At 42.1% G+C, this 17,811-nt stretch overlaps 3 protein-coding genes across 5 annotated transcripts; 1 reads left to right on the top strand and 2 right to left on the bottom strand.

The window, feature by feature from the left end:
* Window positions 1–17: 17 nt before the first annotated feature.
* On the top strand, window positions 18–5,030 carry LOC119196273 (protein regulator of cytokinesis 1-like). 2 transcript variants are annotated; one of them, XM_037451828.2, is made up of 14 exons: window positions 18–167; window positions 654–786; window positions 879–1,001; window positions 1,084–1,317; window positions 1,400–1,570; window positions 1,679–1,828; window positions 1,945–2,092; window positions 2,190–2,326; window positions 2,417–2,512; window positions 2,794–2,940; window positions 3,046–3,156; window positions 3,263–3,370; window positions 3,947–4,093; window positions 4,651–5,030. In XM_037451828.2, the coding sequence occupies exons 1-14, from the start codon at window positions 157–159 to the stop codon at window positions 4,714–4,716; spliced, it is 1,782 nt and encodes a 593-aa protein (XP_037307725.2). In that variant the 5' UTR covers window positions 18–156; the 3' UTR covers window positions 4,717–5,030. The 2 variants fall into 2 exon arrangements, with proteins under 2 accessions (XP_037307725.2, XP_037307724.2); XM_037451827.2 differs by lacking the exon at window positions 18–167 and adding an exon at window positions 353–402.
* A 105-nt stretch (window positions 5,031–5,135) lies between these two features.
* LOC119196283 (ubiquitin-associated protein 1-like) lies at window positions 5,136–8,410 on the bottom strand. Its single transcript, XM_037451841.2, has 6 exons — window positions 8,145–8,410; window positions 7,937–8,064; window positions 6,796–7,398; window positions 6,528–6,698; window positions 6,161–6,262; window positions 5,136–6,075 (listed from the first exon to the last, which is right to left on the bottom strand). Exons 2-6 carry the CDS (start codon window positions 8,045–8,047, stop codon window positions 5,941–5,943), a joined length of 1,122 nt encoding a protein of 373 aa, XP_037307738.2. The 5' UTR covers window positions 8,048–8,064; window positions 8,145–8,410; the 3' UTR covers window positions 5,136–5,940.
* A 385-nt stretch (window positions 8,411–8,795) lies between these two features.
* Window positions 8,796–17,760, bottom strand: clpxb (caseinolytic mitochondrial matrix peptidase chaperone subunit Xb). Of its 2 annotated transcripts, XM_037451820.2 has the most exons (15): window positions 17,499–17,760; window positions 16,854–16,931; window positions 15,861–16,021; window positions 15,587–15,701; window positions 14,602–14,756; window positions 14,339–14,498; window positions 13,417–13,458; window positions 12,844–13,020; window positions 12,587–12,751; window positions 11,628–11,716; window positions 11,308–11,472; window positions 10,912–11,211; window positions 10,505–10,597; window positions 10,302–10,408; window positions 8,796–10,172 (listed from the first exon to the last, which is right to left on the bottom strand). In XM_037451820.2, the coding sequence occupies exons 2-15, from the start codon at window positions 16,906–16,908 to the stop codon at window positions 10,082–10,084; spliced, it is 1,875 nt and encodes a 624-aa protein (XP_037307717.1). In that variant the 5' UTR covers window positions 16,909–16,931; window positions 17,499–17,760; the 3' UTR covers window positions 8,796–10,081. The 2 variants fall into 2 exon arrangements, with proteins under 2 accessions (XP_037307717.1, XP_037307718.1); XM_037451821.2 differs by lacking the exon at window positions 13,417–13,458.
* Between the last annotated feature and the right edge of the window lie 51 nt (window positions 17,761–17,811).

Below are 17,811 nucleotides of genomic sequence, written 5' to 3'. Positions count from 1 at the left end.
GCCAATCAGACCACAGATATTGTTCCGGTGCAGATTTCAAACCCGTCCAGTCGTCAACCGAGCTGGGGAACCGTCAACCGAAGCCGGATTATTTTTGATAAAATACCGCTTTGGCGAAGATTGTTTTAGATATTTTTTAAAGTTTGAGGTGGAAACATGAGAGTGAGGTTAGTAACTAAACATTTCAACTGTGCACATACAATGGTTTAACGTGATCTTCATTTCAGATACGTCAACACGATAACCAGTGAACAAACTTAACGTATCTCCCGATTAGCCTGTCGATCTTAAATAGAGCTAACGTTAGCTAGCTAGTTTCAGCTTCCCTTGGCACACGCACACGGCTCGTGTCGTGTTCGGACGGATTTTCCGTTTGTGCCCTGCAATGACGAAGTTTAAATAGTAACTACTGTTTTTGGTTTTCTTTTAGCGTGACGCTAAAGCGCTGGGAAGCTAACGTTAGCCTTCTCGGTGTTTGATACGGTTGTGGATGAGCAGTTTGCTCTCTGCTACGCTTACTGAGGGAGTCTGACACCAACTTAGATTTTACATCATTTGCTAGTACTAATTTGAATTGAAATTAGAAGGTTTTTTTTACTGGAACTTGTGGAACACTTGCTCAATCGCACCACTGTTTTGTTTGTTTTTTCCAGTGAAGTGCACGCAGCGGAGTGTGGAGCCTACCTCAACCGAGCCCAGGTCAGGTTGCAGGAAATTTGGGATGAAATCGGGATTCCGGAAGAACAGCGTGTTCAGAGAACCAATGATGTTCACAAGCACATCAAAGTAAGTATAATATCTAATCAATTGAATGTAGTTAAGTCTGTTTTGTGACCTTACAGATCAGGCAAATTGATTCGTTTTCTCTTGTCCCGCAGGGTCTGCTGGATCTAATGATTAAGGAAGAAGAGGAGCTCAAGAAGAGATTACTGAAAAACATTCAGTCATGTGTTAAGGAACTACATCATTTGTGCAGTGAACTTCAGCTGCCCTCCTTTGAGGTACAGTAGTTTGTGATTGTCATAAACCTATCTGGGGAGCTCACTGATATGCTTGGCCTAACTTTCTGTTTTTTCCCCGCAGGAGGAAGAAGGCTGCACCATGTTGCAGCTGGAGAAGAACAACCGCACACGACTAGAGATGATGAAGGGGCACAAGAAGCAAAGAATGGAAGAGCTTAAGGGCCTTGTTAGCAAAGACCGTGAGCTCTGTGCCATTATGTGCACAACCCCATTTTGCATCGACACCGACTCCATCCCATCCCTGAAGCAACTTGAGGCATATCACGCCTACATGGATGATCTTACCAAAGAGAAGGTGTAACTCACTTGATGGCTTTAAAAATATCTTCTCGTCTTTTCTTATTAAGGTTGTGAGTTAACCTGCCATGTCTTATCAGGAACATCGTCATGATGAATTTGTGAGCGTCAAAAAGGAGATCATCGCATTCATGGAGGATCTGGAGCGGCACCCAGAGACTAGCTTTGAGATGGATGTGATCTGTGAGGATGAGGAGGAATTTTGCCTGTCAAATGACAACATTGCTGCTCTTAAACTACTTCTCAGCCAGGTAGTTCTTTGTGATATTTGCCATTAGATGTGTGTTCTTTTGGCTGATGTTGGTGTACGATATCCGTATCATATTATAATGGGTGTAATTTCTTATGCCTCTTTCTAGTTACAAAGACAAAAAGCTGAGAATGAACAATGTTGTTCAGCTTTACGTTCTAAGATCCAAGAGCTGTGGGAAAGACTTCAGATTCCCCAAGAGGAGAGGGAAGCCTTCTCTGAGCATATGGTCAAGACAAAGAAGAGAAACATGGAGGCAGTAAGAAATCGGCCTTATGTGTTTGTTAAAAATAAATAATTTCAGACAATGCATTGGTGTGTTGTTGCACCGAAAGCTTGTTTAACGCAATCCAATCATGAGTGTTGTGTCTCTAGCTCCAGGCTGAGGTCCAGCGTCTAGAGTTGCTGAAAATGCAGAGCATGAAGACGGTCATTGAGACTATCAGAGCTGAGATTGCTCTGTTCTGGGACAAGTGCTTTTACAGTGAAGAGCAGCGGCAATTGTTTGTTCCATACTATGATGGTAAACATTTGTTGTATAATGACAATAACCTTTACCCAAAATATATGCTTTTGATAATCACAAAGGGCGTGTTCTCAATTTGTGTTTTTCCCCCAAGATGATTTCACTGAAGAGCTACTCAACCTGCACGAGGCAGAGATCAGGACCCTGAAGATGTGTTACGAGGACTACAGAGAACTCCTTGATGGAGTCACAAAATGGCAGGAGAACTGGACCTTGTACATGGAACTTGACGTAAGTATTTTCCTCATGAACTTTGTGGAGAATCACTTAAAGTAAACGTATCTTTGTGCGGTAACGTGTGCTTGTATGTAACCCTTTCAGAAAAGGGCAAATGACCCTTCGAGGTTCACCAACAGAGGTGGGAACCTTCTGAAAGAAGAGAAGCAGAGAGCCGAGCTGCAGAAAAGTTTGCCTAAGGCAAGTTTAAACATGGTGTTCAATGACATGCTCTTTGCGTTGACTTTATTCAAAACCGTATTGGAATGTTATGCTTGTAAACTAGTGAAGAAAAGGGTTGTTGGTGCATTACTGTCTTTGGCCATCGGGTGAGGATGTTGCAACACAAGAGTTCAGTCTGTAGGTCCTTTGCACAATTGCATTCACCCGATTGGGGGCAAAGTAGGGCGTGTAGACCAGTTGTCAAAGGGAAATGTTTATACGTCAATGGGGTAAAATCTATGTTTCTCTTTTTCTTCCAGCTGGAAAAGAGTCTTAAAGCCCAAATTGATGCTTGGGTGGAAGAGCAAGGCAAAGAATTCCTTGTCAATGGGCAGAAATTTCTAGACTACGTGCAGCAGCAGTGGGATCACCACCATGCTGAAAAGGAGAAGGAGAAACAGGAGAGAGTGTGTTATTAGTAGAATTTACAAATACATTAGTTTCTCTCCAATGTCCCTGTCTCAAAGTATAGTAGTAGAATATGACTACATTCTTCTTTTTGTCTCAATTAGCAAATGAAGAAGACCAAACAGATCCAGGAGGACATGTTGTATGGAACTTCAATGCGAACACCATCCAAAAGGCGGATAGCAGGGGCCGTCACACCTGGGAAAGTACGCAAGGTAAGATGAAGCTGCACTTTGACTTCTTGCATGTGCAGAGCGCAACCAACAAATGTAGAGATTCAAATCTTAACATGTTTCTTTTTTTTCTCCTTTGTCGGCATAGCTCAATATTACTTCCACGCTCTCCACCCCAAATAGCCTCCTTGGTTCAGGCCTCAGTGGAACTCTGTGCCAGTCCTCCCTCCAGAAACCCCCTTTGTCTGCCAGCAAGGTACCAGCAGTCCTTTGGACTCACCTCACGTAACCCTTTTCTTAAATGAATCCCTTGCTTAGTTAATCTGTTAAATCCCAACCAGGTCAACAAGATGAATGAAGACCATACACCCATCCCTTGCAAAGTTATAAAATTCTCCAACCTTCAGTGGAAATGCTCTTTAAAATAATTCAGTTTCAGCCAAGTTAGTGTGTAGCCCTCACATTATACAATGACTTTCATGATCGGGTCCGAATACCTTTTTAAAAACATTTTTTAATATATATATATATACTTCTTTTGAGGGAAGGATTTTCTTTGAAATGATTCTTTGAAAGATTATAGTACAACAAAGGCGTCGCCTGTGGATTTAGCTTCATGATTGTACATGATATTTATCTGCATAACTGACTCTGGAATTCTAAGAAAAGCTCCACTTGCAATATGTAGATGTGACCGCTTTGCAGAAGCATATTGTGATTGTTTGATATATAGAACTACTCTAGATCTTTCTTGTTTCCATTGCACAATGCCACTTCCAAATTTCTTCCCTTGTCATCTCCCATACTCAACATGATCATGGTCTTGTTTTAGGGTTCTGGCCTTCGAACACCTGGACTTGGTAAAACTCCCCGTGCACTCGACAGAAACAAGGAAAACATCTCTCATCTAAGAAGCACTCCAAGGTCTCAGGATACTCAAGATAACACCTTCACCATGGTTGCCTATTCGGAATTTACGGTAAATGCAGTTTTACATATTTTTGGTTTGTCCCTCGCCATTAGAAGTCCAGAAATATTCAATCTAATACTGCATTTGATTGGAAAACAATGGAATCATAAACGGCAACATTGTAGCTTTAAGTCAGAAGCATCATAGTTCACCTCAGCCTTTTGGACTTTCTGTTAAACACCTGTTTGAGTCTGAAGCGAGATTAATCCTCTGTTCTGCGATATTTTGGATATTCATAAAGCAGCAATGTATACTCTTGCTGAGGCAGCATACTGTTAAAAGTTAAAAGATGATCTGCATCAAAAGCCCTAGTGGTAGACCATGGGTATTATAAATAAACTCATCAGACTGTTTTTGTGTAGTTAATCCTTAGCTGTAAATGCATAAAATAAACTCTTGAAGTAACAAAGACTCACTTGTTCAACAGTTTCTCCCCAACAACTAACAAGAAATGTTGTCATGACAAAGAGGTTTCATAGTTACATGAGCACTTCGTGATACCATCCCAAACGTCTTTGTTCCTTTTCATATGAACACTGACGGGTAATGTTCGCTTTCCTCCACAGAGGGACCTCTCGAAGGCTTCCAATGTGAAGTCTGCCGTGCTGAACTCCACTGTCAGTCACCATTGACGGGGTCACACCATCCAGCTGGGCTGTAGTTCGCTGTGGCATTCAGATAGTGGGAACGTTAGTGTAAACTTCTCACAAAACGTATAAATGTTCCAGTACATGTAAACACTTTTGTGCCTCCTATAAATTATGATTTCTTCTAAATGTATTCTGGGGGGAGTCCTGCTGTTTGTGGCAAGTTATTGATATTCATACCAAGTTGGTCAGTTTCCTTTTTTAGGTGTTACATGTTTTTAAATGAAATCTTTTAGCATATCTAGGGACGTTTTAGTGTTGTAGCAGCTAGCTGAATATCCAGGGTTTTTTTTTTTATTCCTCCAGCTGGGGTGACAGCAATATTTGCTCTTCAGAGTAATTATTTGTTTTTTAAATCAAGCTGTAAATAAACGTTTAAGATGCCTATTCATGCTTTTTGTCATTTTTACACCTGATGGGTGAGTTGTTTGCACAAGTTTAACGTTAAAGGGACAGTTCAACCCAAATAATCGAAATAAAAATTCTTTATTATATATAGGCAAAATATCGACCTTCTAGTACATACTGCTGTTCTATTTCCAACTCTGTATTGTGAGAAATGCCTCTTTCTCAATCAAGTTGTGGAATGTGTTTTTTACTTTGATTTAAAGAACACATCTCTACTCCTAATGGCTTCCTTAGTTCAGCTCTCAGGGGAACCTGTCTGTCAGCAATGTACCTTCACCGTCTGCCCTTACGACTCCTTTTACCAACTTCATTTATTGCGCACTATATGCGATACAAACATTTTATACCATGTCTGACTTTTTCGAATTGTGATTTCTGAATTTATATGGATTATGCTTTTATCATGACAATACAATGATTCTTTTAAGACCTTTTATTGCATGCCATACGTGACTTAGTACTCTGGCCTTTTATTGGTGAACTAGACATATACTGTTAATCCGAAAATGATGAAAAACAACTCTTGACATGTAATCGTTCCCTCTGCAACAGTTTCCAGCATAATGTGGTAATCTGATGACTTTTCTTCCAAAATGTATACACACCATAGTATTACATGTTACAAGACCAAATTAACCGTATAATTATCATTGCACTCATTTCCTCAGATTTAAAGAGTTTATTTATTGCTCACTTGCCCAAATTTGTTTAAGGGATTTAATTTTTTTTACATGTACATTTCACAGCGTATTGTAGAAAATAATCTATTCTCCTTGCGGACTAGAAAGGGGACGAGGTTGTTTAAGCCATGCGTGTCATGAGCTCTTCAAGAGCTCTCTCCCGGTGATTTTCATGCACCAGCAGCACTTCTTTGATTGCATTTTGCTGGAAGCCCATCTCATTAAACTGGGTCAGAAGACACAGGAACTCGGCAGCCTGAAATAGAATGTAAAGTAAATGATTACACACATTATGGAAGCGCTGTAGCCTCTTTTTTTAGTAACCTTTGGGCAGTAATCACCTTGCTTTCGCAGTTCTGAAACATCTCCAAGGCCTCTTCCACCTGAGCCTCGTGGTAACCCAGCTGGCACAGACGCTCACTGGCCACCAGGTATTTTACGATCTGTTGATAAAGGGCCGAATAATAAAAGATGAAGTATGCCGGATAGGTCTTTAGTAAGCTTTTAGGATTGAATTATTATAACCCTGGTTGAGACTATTTGAGAACAGATTTGAAGTGTAAAATCTAAAAGCTTTGATGGTTTATATAGTGAGTTTAGGACCCACTTACAGTATTAAGAACTGCAAAACTCAATGGTGGAACTTCTAAAAAAATTTAAAAATCTTTAAAACCAGAATGAACAAATGTTAATTCACAACAACCTCACCTTCTCTGGGCAGTGATAGCCCGTCTTCTGCAGAGCCAGAATAGCAGTCCGTAGAGGGTAGCCCCTCTCTGTGACGGTTTCGAGCAGCTCCCTCTCTTCCTGGCTGAGTGCTGACCACAACTCTGCTGCCGAGTCAAAGAAAATCCCCCGAGAGCCGCCGGTCCTCGGCGTCTGGTGAGAAGAACGGGTTTAAAAATGCGTAGTGGGTAATGGAATAGCGGTAAGAAGGATGTACATTATGAAACCGTTACATAAATAAAAACAACACCTTCTCTGTGCACTTTTTGAAGGCGGGCCCTGCAGAGGAGGGTCGTTGCTGCTGCTGCTGCGGGCGGCATGGAGAAGGGGCGCCCGGCGTGTTCTGGGAGAACTTTCTGCCTGCGGCCCCCCGGCAGCGCTGCTTCTTTTTGCTGCTGTGCTGTCCGTGTGGAAGGGGGCTGGTGGCCTGCGGGGATCGCTGCTGCTCCGGGGCTCGGGAGTCTTGTAGAGAAGGTAAGGAGCCTCTGTGGTCCCTGACACTGTGACCGAAGTGCATGTCTTTGACCCTGGTCAGCTGGTCCCTGGGTGCAGCGCTGCGAGGCCGCTCCCTGCTCCTGACGGGGCGAGGGCATTCTTCGGTGGAGGACGCCTCGTTGTCCTCGCAGTAACCCCCCTCGTCCTCGGAGTCGGATGTGTGGAACCTGACGGCGCGCTGGTGCGGCCGGCGAGTGTCGCCAGAGTTCAGGCTGTGACTGCGGGGGCGGCCGCTCCGGCGCCGCGAGTCAACGGCCGTCCGATCGCTGCTGAACATCAGCCAGTAGGGGGGGCAGGACGGGGCCCGGCAGACCGGCTGCTGCCAGGCTAAGATCCATTTCTCCAGGTTGAAGCCATACTGCAGTACAAACGAACAAAAACAGATATGCACAATACCCAGACAAATTGATTTAGCCGTGATGAAAGTGATTATGTACCACGGTGCAAGAGAAAATCGGATCAAGTTGGAATCTAAAGAAACAGTTCAGACAACAATGAAAAGATTTTCTATGAATTTAGATTATTCTGCTGTGAGTTGCCTGGTTTTAAAGACATCCGCTGTAAAAACGTCTTAAATATGATGGAACTATACGGCACTCGGCTTTTGGTGCTCAAAGAGACAAAAAAATACATTTGAAAAGCTCAGCAGCAATGTCTCTTCCTATAATGTTCCATCCACAACAGTATAGATTGCAAATTAGTATGTGAGTTAATATGGATTTTACTTTTTGGGGCTGTAAACAATCGAATGTAGACGTGAAAAACAGTAGCACTCCAACAATTAAGTTTCAGGAATTGTTTTTAATGTTATATTCCCTCCAATTTAACAGCTTTAAAAACGGTAAATGCTTATGAATTGAAAGACATTGAAAGTGTGCGTGTGAAACATTTTGTACCCTGGTGTTTCCTAGTATGCGATGGCAGTCGGGCAGAGTGATGTCTGCAGCCGTCACAAGCTCTTCCTCCTCCAGCGGACCGAGCAGGTTATGAAATGGGACACCATTCATTTTCACAAACAAATGACCTGCAAGGGAAGAAACACAAAGAACTCCAGATGTTTAAGTTGTCAAAGCAGATCTTAATCATAGTTGCGAGGCTACGTACCGTTGTCAGCGTTCCCCTCAGGTCCAAAGCCCTCTGAAGCATTGACGGCTGTTTGGAGTGAGTGACTAAAATGAAGATGACGTACTCTATAAGCCTCTTCATCACTAAGCTTCGGACATCATCTGACCAGTTGTTTACAAATACGGCCCCCATCAGAAACCTGTAATAATCCTACCTGCACAGTACAAATAATGAAGTATTGAAACTATGACCTACTATAAATACCAAATTAAATAAAAATGATATTAAATTCATGTTATGACCTTTTCCTATTCTCCGTGTTTAAGCCACGTTTCAGCCGGTGTGACTTTGTAAATTCCATCTGAACTTGGAGGACGGATTACAGACAGCAGAGGTGACAAAGAACACAACAACACTTTCCAGAGGATTAGCCGATTACATAAAGGTGACAGCATACCGGGAAGGGTCAGGGGGTGTGTGGGGGGGGTTGCACAGTGTTGTAGTAGGAAGTGCTATCGCCCCACAGAGAAAAGCTCCTTTGTTTAAACCTGTCCAGAGTGTCCCTCCGGAATAGACTCCAGCCCTGTTCCCCCGACCCAGAACATGAGACAGCTGGTGTTTCATTGATTTGTTACGCGTTGAGAAACAAACATCTTGTCACCGTAACCCTAAAAAGAACAACAATCAAAATTCTGTACAGAGATTTACATTTTTATTTATATATTTTCAACAATCACATCATTTTAGATCCACAAACTGGGGGATTTTACAGGTTCTGTAACAGACCTCTGAAAACAAAATCAGATTTTAGACTGAACTGAAGGAAAAAAGGAAACTTAAAAGCAAAGGACGATCGATCTAGTTTAATCTCATGTTAAAGCACAAACAGCGTTTCAAAGAGTACAGCAGCGTGGTTCAGTTCCGTCGGAGAGCATTCAGGCTTGATTACAGACGCGTGGATTTAGATACTATTTAGTAACAGGATATTACATCACTAACACTGAGGTGTGGGTTGCCAGCGCTGAGGGACGCACAGTGAAAATAAAAACATCTGCATTGTCTTTGGGGGCGTCTGACAAAGCAGGTTTAGAGCAGACAACCGGGAAAGAATCTCTCTCCGATTAGGATTTCGTTTCACAATGATGAAGCTTTAAAATTTAAAGCTGTGATTCGGTCTTTAACTGTATGTTGGAGGGTATCGACTACAAAACTAAATATTGCATCATAATTAAATAACACTTGCAAGTTAGCGGGCAACCTGCTAATCTTCTTGTGATCCAGTCCTGTGGTAATCGGGAACAGACACGTTCCCTGAATGGTGGGCTGTACGTGAAGCAAAACATCGGTTTAAAAAGGTCACCATGTGTTCTCCTAATCAGAGGCTGTGTCTTACAAACTGCTTACAAATGTATTTTGCTGTGAGCACCATTTTTTAAAAATGGTGGCAAAGGAGAACACTTCAGAATATTAATGTGCTTAAGTAATATTAGGCCCTTATGATACAAGGCTTTACTTGACATGTTTCCATCTACACTCACTCAGTTCCACTTCTTTTTGAGGTGTACACTAGGATCCCATTATGTCATTTTTCTTCCCTTCCCAATACAGCCAGTCACCACCAAAAATAGAGAACACAAATAAACTGGCTACAAATCCTTTTTGTGAATAAAATTGCATTATCTTCATATAGATAAAAATGTTAACAATCCGCAGAGATTGAAATAGTTTATGAAGGTCCACCGTGAGTGCTAGAGAATTAACATCTTATGCACGGGACAAAGTTTGTTGCGCTCGCTTTAACTTGTTCATCGGGAAAACACTCTGTAGTGCAAACCACAGGACTCCATTATCACCACTAACAGTGTCCACAGCGTGTTTGTCAGAGGCTACAGTAAAATCCAGAGTGGGTATAGAAAGGTTCATAAAGATCTAATGATTTCACAGACTGTCTTCAGGAGAAATGAGTGACATGTGGCTCAGTTGTTGGCTGCGTCCGCCTGCCGGGGCCAGTTCTCCTCCTCGATGCCAGAGTCGTACTCCTCCTCTGCGGGCTCCTTGGCTGGCGCTCTGGAATTCAAATGAAAACTCCAGTTCAGCCAAACACAACATTGGAGAGTCTGCTGAGCTTGGCTTAAGGAATCTGATCCCTAACGTTAACCGGTTGTGGCCCCGCCCAGTGAGCGGAGACACACTGACCTGACGTAGGTTGGTTGGGATTTTCCTAGGACAATTTCTTTGTTCAGCTCAACAGCCATGATGTCAGAGTGCGGCACCTCAAACATGGGCTCGAGAAGGAGCTTTTCCTATAAAAATATATAAAAAAAAATCAGGGACATGTTTAATAACTTATCAGAATAGCATGAATAGCAAGTATGATAACTGGGACAAAGACTACATACCATGATGGATCTGAGCCCACGAGCTCCAGTTTTTCTCTCCAGAGCCATCTTGGCTATGGCCCTCAGGGCATCTGGAGTCACGTTGAGTTCACACTGAGACAAAAACAGAGCACATTCATTTAAACTCTAACTATACAGTGGTTCATGGTAGTAAACAATTTAACTGGCAGGTTCTGTCAGTTCTGTTCCTGTGGAAGAATAGTGTGTTGCCTTTCAGGTCCCAGTGACAGAAACCACGTACGTGTGTATGCAAGTTGTTTTGACATTACACAGTAAATCTACAAAGAATGTGCCCTTGCAGGCATTTGATGACGCTGCGTTATTGCAACAGCTGAGCCTGAGCCCCCCCTGAGCAGGGGTCTCATTGTAAAGAATGAGGGGTTGGGGGAGGGGCGTCGCATCCTCACTTTGTCCATGCTGAACAGAGCCTGGTACTGGGGCACCACGGCATTGCGCGGCTCGGTCAGGATTCTGACGAGCGTCTCCTCGTCCAGGCTGTGCAGAGGCACGACCACAGGGAGGCGACCCACGAACTCCGGGATCATTCCGAACTCGATCAGGTCCCTGGCCTCCACGATCTTCAGCAGGCGGTCCTTCTCCTCAATCTCGGCCACCGTGTCCGTCTCGCCGCTGCTGTTGGCCAAGTCGGCGGCGGCGGCCGCGCGCCGCCCTTTCCCCATGTTGGAGGGAGTTCCAAAACCCAAATACTGAGGAGGCATGAAACGAAAGGATCACATTAGAGGCAGGGAAGAAGACAAGAACGACTGCCGGTAGTCGGCACATATGAGCAAAGTTAGATTTACCTTTTCATTCTTTCTTCTGCTGATGATTCTGTCGAGTCCGTTGAAAGCACCAGAAGCAACAAACAAAATATTTGTTGTGTCCACCTGCACTGTTTCGCCTCTCAGCTTCCTGGAGTTTTTCTCAGGAACATTGACTATTGTGCCCTCCAAGAGTTTAAGCAACCCCTGAGAGAGAGGAAACAGAAATTATGTTAGTAACTCAAGTTGTTGTAAATGAGTCAAATCTGCTGCTATACGTCTCAATTCAAACTCAATGTTATTCTGAGATATCTATAAACAAACATCCAAGTTGTATGGTGCCACTGAGGATGAATCCTGACCTGCTGGACTCCCTCTCCTCCTACGTCTCTCAGCTGATGGATTCCAGGAACACTGCCAATCTTATCAACCTCATCCAGAAACACAATACCTGCACATGTAAAAGGACAGAGCTATGACTGTTTCACTTCCCACAACCACACTGTTCCTGCATGAATTAATACACGGTTTACGTCAGTATTACTAAACTAAACACAATTCACTTAAATCAATTAAAAAAAAGGTTCAACTGAAGAAAACAAGTCTCACCAGCTGCAGAACAGCAGAACGTCATTGCAGTGAAATAGATGTTTACTTTGGTTTTTCTAGATTTTTTATTTCTTCCTGATAACCAAACCAGACCAACCCTAGAAGACAATGTGTTTTTCTGCAGTCTCGTGCTGGAAGTTGGCTGATTGAGGACAGAAGCCTTTTTCTTTCCGTGTCACTACGTTCACACGGACTGGATCAGTTTGTGACGGATCTTTAACTACAGATTTGGGCCTTTATTTCTGACTTGTTTGTGTATTTTGATCTCATTAACATCAGCAAAACAAACTATCGACTACTAATGAATTTTAATCATTAGTAGTGTGTGTGTGTGCATTTCAGAATGCCCATGAAAATGTTACCTTGCAGCACAGGAAGTCCCTGGTCTACCTTGTTGTTTGTTGTGGTCTAGTGTAACCGAATCCACTTAAAAAGCGTCACACAAGAAAACACAAACTAAAAATCCGTGGTTTTATCTGGTGGCTCGTACCAAAGCGTTGAAGGACATAAAACGTCAGTTCCCTGTCGGAATGGGCTGTCTGATAATACACTAAAACGTGTAGATTTTTCTCTCTTTTAGCTGGTTTTAGCGGACAACTCCCGTCCACAGCAGTGCATTGCTTTTCTCCTGTGGTCGTGCTGTCTGTCATCAGGATGATTAATTCATATCACACAATCCCCCAATAAAAAATAAGTTAGTCCCTCGGCCCACCTTGTTGTGCTTTTTCCACAGAGTAGTTAGCATCTTGCAGCAGTTTGGCAATAACAGACTCAATGTCTTCCCCCACGTATCCAGCTTGAGTTAGTGTGGTGCAATCGCATATTGCAAAAGGAACATCCAGACAACGGGCCAGTGTCTGCGCCAACAACGTCTTTCCTGTGAACAATTAGAAAAATCACGATAGCATTCGTCAAGACCTTATGTACAGATGAACTGCCTATGTAGCGATGCCACCGTGCAACACCGACCTGAGCCAGTGGGGCCCAGAAGTATGATGTTGCTCTTCTCCAGTTTAATGTCGGTGTGTGTGGAGTCCAGGACCTCCCCGCCCCTCTTCTCCTGCGGTGGCTGCTGGCTTGCCTGCTGCTGCATGGACGCTCCCAGAGCATTTCCATGAGGACTGATCCCTGCAATTTGCAGCAGCTCTGGAACAACAGGAAAAGTCACAATGCGTCGTGAATGATAGAGTGGGGCTTCTCGAAAAACAACATTTTTAAAATCCCTCTAAAAAACAGCAATCTTTAGATTTCAACGGCTGCTCGCGTTAGACCAGCCATTTGTTGATGGTGTAACGTGTCTAGCTGCAGAGGAACGTTTACATGTTTGGGTTAGAAATATGCGTTGGTTGAGCTATATAGGACTATAAATGAGACTGCGCTGCTTTGAAAAAGGCAAAAACTAATCTCTGAGGAGCCACGGCTGTCTGTACCTTTTGGCATTTGTGCAACTCAAGACAATCAAGACAAAAGTTGCAGTTAAAGTGTTGCGATTGTTTTTTTGTGGCCTCTGATTAAAAGCAGTAAGGACGTTTAATCACTTACTTGTGAACCTGTACTCATCCTCTCGTCTTCTCATCTCTAGTTCTACAGGAAGAGGAGGAAAGTACCCAAATCAATATTATAATTGATCATTACCATTATGACATTACTACAGTCCTGAAAAAACGGCTATAAAGATGTGAGCTAGTTATTGAACAAATGCCAAATAATACAGATTATGATGAGACAAGTTCTAAATGACAGCCACCACTGAAACCTCTTGATTACTTGTGTGGACTTTGAGTAAATTACTTGTTGTGACATCTTAATGAAGAATTTGTAGAAAATAAATTAGTGGCCCAAATTTTACTGTGACAAACTTGGACCAATTGATGTATTTTTGAAAAAAAAGTTGCAGCGGCCGTTTTTTGTTTTCTTAATGAGGAACTTAATGAGAACGGTTTTCTTTTTAGAAATACCTCAATTAAATAATTAGGTTTGATAAAAAAAGGGTTTCAACTTTACCCTTAAATCATGTTAAACACCAAAAGTGACACACGCAGTATGTCTTCCATTTTAAACTGCAAAAAGCGGCGCATGTCTGTCATTTTTGTGTTCCGTCTCTGCTCTCAATGAAAACAAAAATGTAGACCAAAGGATACAGAACAGAAAACTTTTGTCAAAGTCCTTCGATTGACCAAGGAACCACATTTCTTGAAAAAAACTCCCATTTGCGGTTACAAACACTATGGTATTTACTAGCCATCTAGATAATGGTCTCGTGTACAGGTGGGAAATCAACAGCGAAACGATCGATGAAAAGTGGACAGAAAAAACCAAATCAGCATTTACATCATGCACCTAGCAATTGTTTAAAAAGATGATGTTTCGAAAGGGCCTTTTTTTTATTAGAAACTATAAGGGGAGGCCACCAATAGTCTGCAGAAGAAGATATATACAAGCTACGGACAACAATAATACTGACCACGAGGTGTTAGAGAAGGCTGTTTTTCCACCTCCACCTGCTGTCGACTCCCAGCAGGAATGTTGTTGTAGATGCGTTTGTAGTGATTGTACACTGCAACTGCTAACACCTTCTTTGCATAGGACTGGCCAACAACGTACTTGTCAAGGTAAGCATATATCTGGAGAATAAAAACAACAATTTCTATATCAGAAAGGACTGAATATTAAACCAGGATTAGTAACATATCAAGCATATTTTGACTTCATGAGTCAATTTCTCACCTTCTTAGGAGGAGGGGGAGGTTTTTGTGCAAATGCCAGTTTCACTGCCTCTGCAGCAGATTCTGGCTCTTTGTTTAGTCCCTTTTTAGAGTCCGTCTCAGACAGAACCACGAAAAAGTGATGACATTTCTCGCATTTGACAAATCGTGTTGATGCTACAAAAGAAAAGAAAAAAACACATGGAAAGATTTCACAAGCTGGTTAGAAGAAATAGCTGACACATTCAGTTTAAAATAAACCCGTCAAGCTAGCAAATCATTAAACTGAGTCACACCCAAATGATTTAACTCTGTCAAGATGGGTGGATGAGGTAAATAAATGGTAGAAATAAATTGGTTGCTGGTCTTCAACTACAGGGAAACTTGATGCAAGAGTATAAATGTTGAGAACAAATTGCAGATACAAATGTTGCCTCTTACAATGAACTTTAATTTGACCCCCAGCAGTAAATAATACATTTATGTGATACTTGGTTACTGGATTACCGTGACAATTGAATTGTAACAATCCAAACATCACTCTGAAGTATAAACTTACATAGTTAACCTTTGCAACACAAAGCCGAGAATAGCCATTTGACAATAACGAAATGTGATATAATATATTAATTATATATATATCTAATAATAATATAATGGTTAATTGTATTGTACCATTTGTATACTGTGCCATAGATAGAAATATCTCTATAGGTTTCTTTTACTTTTAATCTGCACATTTTCTTGATCCACCTCCTGTCCATGTCGAATGGTATTAAAAAAATATAAAACAAATGTATTTTTGCACAAATAGTTTGGAATATTCTCTGGATGAGGTTTTGTTTACCTGATCTTAAAACGGAACCGCTCACATAAACTGTCCTCTACATTTCGTAGTGTTTGTGTCAACAAAACCCTTACATACATCTTTTTTTAATCTCGATTACGAGTTTCTCCGCAAACTCCGCATAAGATTTCTGTTGGTAAATCTGATTAAATTTACTTACATACAAAGGTCTCTACATGTGTGCAGGGATCTCCACATTTAGGGCAGCGTAGCTGGCTTCCCCCCTTGCCTGATCCTCCGGACCCAGACTGTCTCTTCCCCTCACTGATACTCTTCTGTGTAAGAAAGACAAAACAGACAACTAGCATCAGCACTTTTCTAAATTAGACCACTACTACAACTATCTCTTCCAATTGGCGTAAGACATAATCATGAAAAAGATCATGAAACATTATTGTGAGAAAGGCACAAATGAGATTTCTCCAAGAGATTACCTTTCCACCATCACTCCCACTGTCCTTTGTTGTTCCATCTTTAGCGGCATAGCAGACAGCGGTCTCTGAAAAAGACCTCACTCGTACCTTGGGATGTAAATGAGTTTCCCGAGAACCCTGACGACTCAGAGAAAACAACTGAATCCGGGAGCAGGACAATCCTATAAAAAACACAACAAAAATGTTCTTAATTAAAAAAAAGGATTACATTTTATTTACATATACATGTTTATTGAATGACAATGATCATGGTATTTAAAACTATGTTTATCTATACAAAACATATTACCCTAACTGCCGCTATATGAGTCATGTAAATCGAATTGTTGATTCAAATCCACTTTCAAGTACAATAGAAAATACATGTACATGCATTTCAATAATCCTAAACCTATTTCCCTTAGCATGAAAATGTGATAGTAAACCAAATATATTTGTGATAAACGTAATGGCTTTTCCCCCCCAATCGAGTTCCCCATGATCAGTTCACAACACATCAGGTAAGTAAACATCTTCAGTGGCCGGACTGTCATTGATATCAGATAAGCACACGGCATATTATCTAGGGCAACAGTTCATGGTCTGGGGCAATGAGTCCACACTAGTTATGTGTGTCGTCGTTGTACAATTTGCATTATGCAAGTGTGAAGGGCTGATGTAGCAAGTATGCTATTGCTAACGAAGTTAACATTATTTTGTGCTTTCATATATGCGTGCTTTCTGTATGAATTAGCGGTCTTGTAAGTAAGGCACAGCTGTAACTTACAACTATGACAAGCTGGGTGATGTAAGGCGACGACTAACGTTACAGCCTTCTAACCGCTACTAAAATAGTTGTCCATCTGTAGTTAGCGTTACGTGACGGACTAACAGCTGTAGCTTGTGTGTTAGCTTAGGTGTTAGCTTCACAAACAGTAGCAAGCGACGTTGGCCCAATGTCATGCAGCTTTTAGCTAGCTTGTAGAATATGTAACGTTACTATCACTTCCTTACCTCTGTGTGCAGTGTTTAGGAACAACCTGGCAGCCGACGTGCACGGACAGGACATAACTATGTCCTTGGATCAATACCCTGAAAACAAAAAATAAAGTTAACACCGTGTGCTGGGGGGCAAAGATGGATGCCGCTCAACTAGCCGGCGGATTGAAAAAACAGCAGTTGCAAACAGGAGAGGCCATTTAGCCATTAAAATGTCACAGCTTCAACGTCGCCGTTAGCATTTGCAGGTCGTTTGCTGACAAGAGGGGGCAACGCCAGTGCTGCTTGCGACTGTGGGAATTTTGTCTAAATGAGTCAATAAATGTACGAATCTGTTTTGCTGCCGAGGCTAATTGCTACCTGCCATCCAACGGCAGCCACACACGGCAAAATAAACAACGTATTGGCTTAGTCAATAAGTAACTGCTAACTTCTTGAGCTAGGCCCGAGCCAGAACTACATTGCGGTTCGTCCCGTGGAAATGGCAAACACTCTTGGCAGACATACAGCCAATGTTGCGCAGTGATTATTATGAGTGGTGTTGCTCTGAAACAAACAAGTAGCGCTAGCTGCCTTTAGCAGTCAGGAGCCACATGCCTAGCTTAATTCTAACAGAAACGTTACGATATGTCGATATAAATACGCGTTCGTTTTACTCACGGGGCACGATGAAACTCAGTGGCGTCCTTACAGCCACCTTGGAAAAAATATATAATTTGCAAAGTCACGGTGCTTTAACTTTCTTGTTTGAACAGGTCAGCGTACAGTACGAATGTCACAGTGAATTCAGAAATACGCTTCTCTAGGCCGATATTTCCCAGGTGGGATACGACCCAGTGATGTAACGCTGTTATGTAGCTACTAGGTCGATTTCAGCGTTAACTGCTAGCTAACCTTCTATCTGTGTACAGTCGCTAACATACATGGTTTAACCGGTGTAAGCAATGTGGAGGCTTGGTTTTGGTCAACACAG

This window comes from Pungitius pungitius, chromosome 6, assembly GCF_949316345.1.
Source record: "Pungitius pungitius chromosome 6, fPunPun2.1, whole genome shotgun sequence".
NCBI classification, from domain to species: Eukaryota; Metazoa; Chordata; class Actinopteri; order Perciformes; family Gasterosteidae; genus Pungitius; species Pungitius pungitius.
The sequence above is the reverse complement of the archived record's forward strand: the minus strand, read 5'-3'. Positions and strand labels throughout refer to the sequence as shown.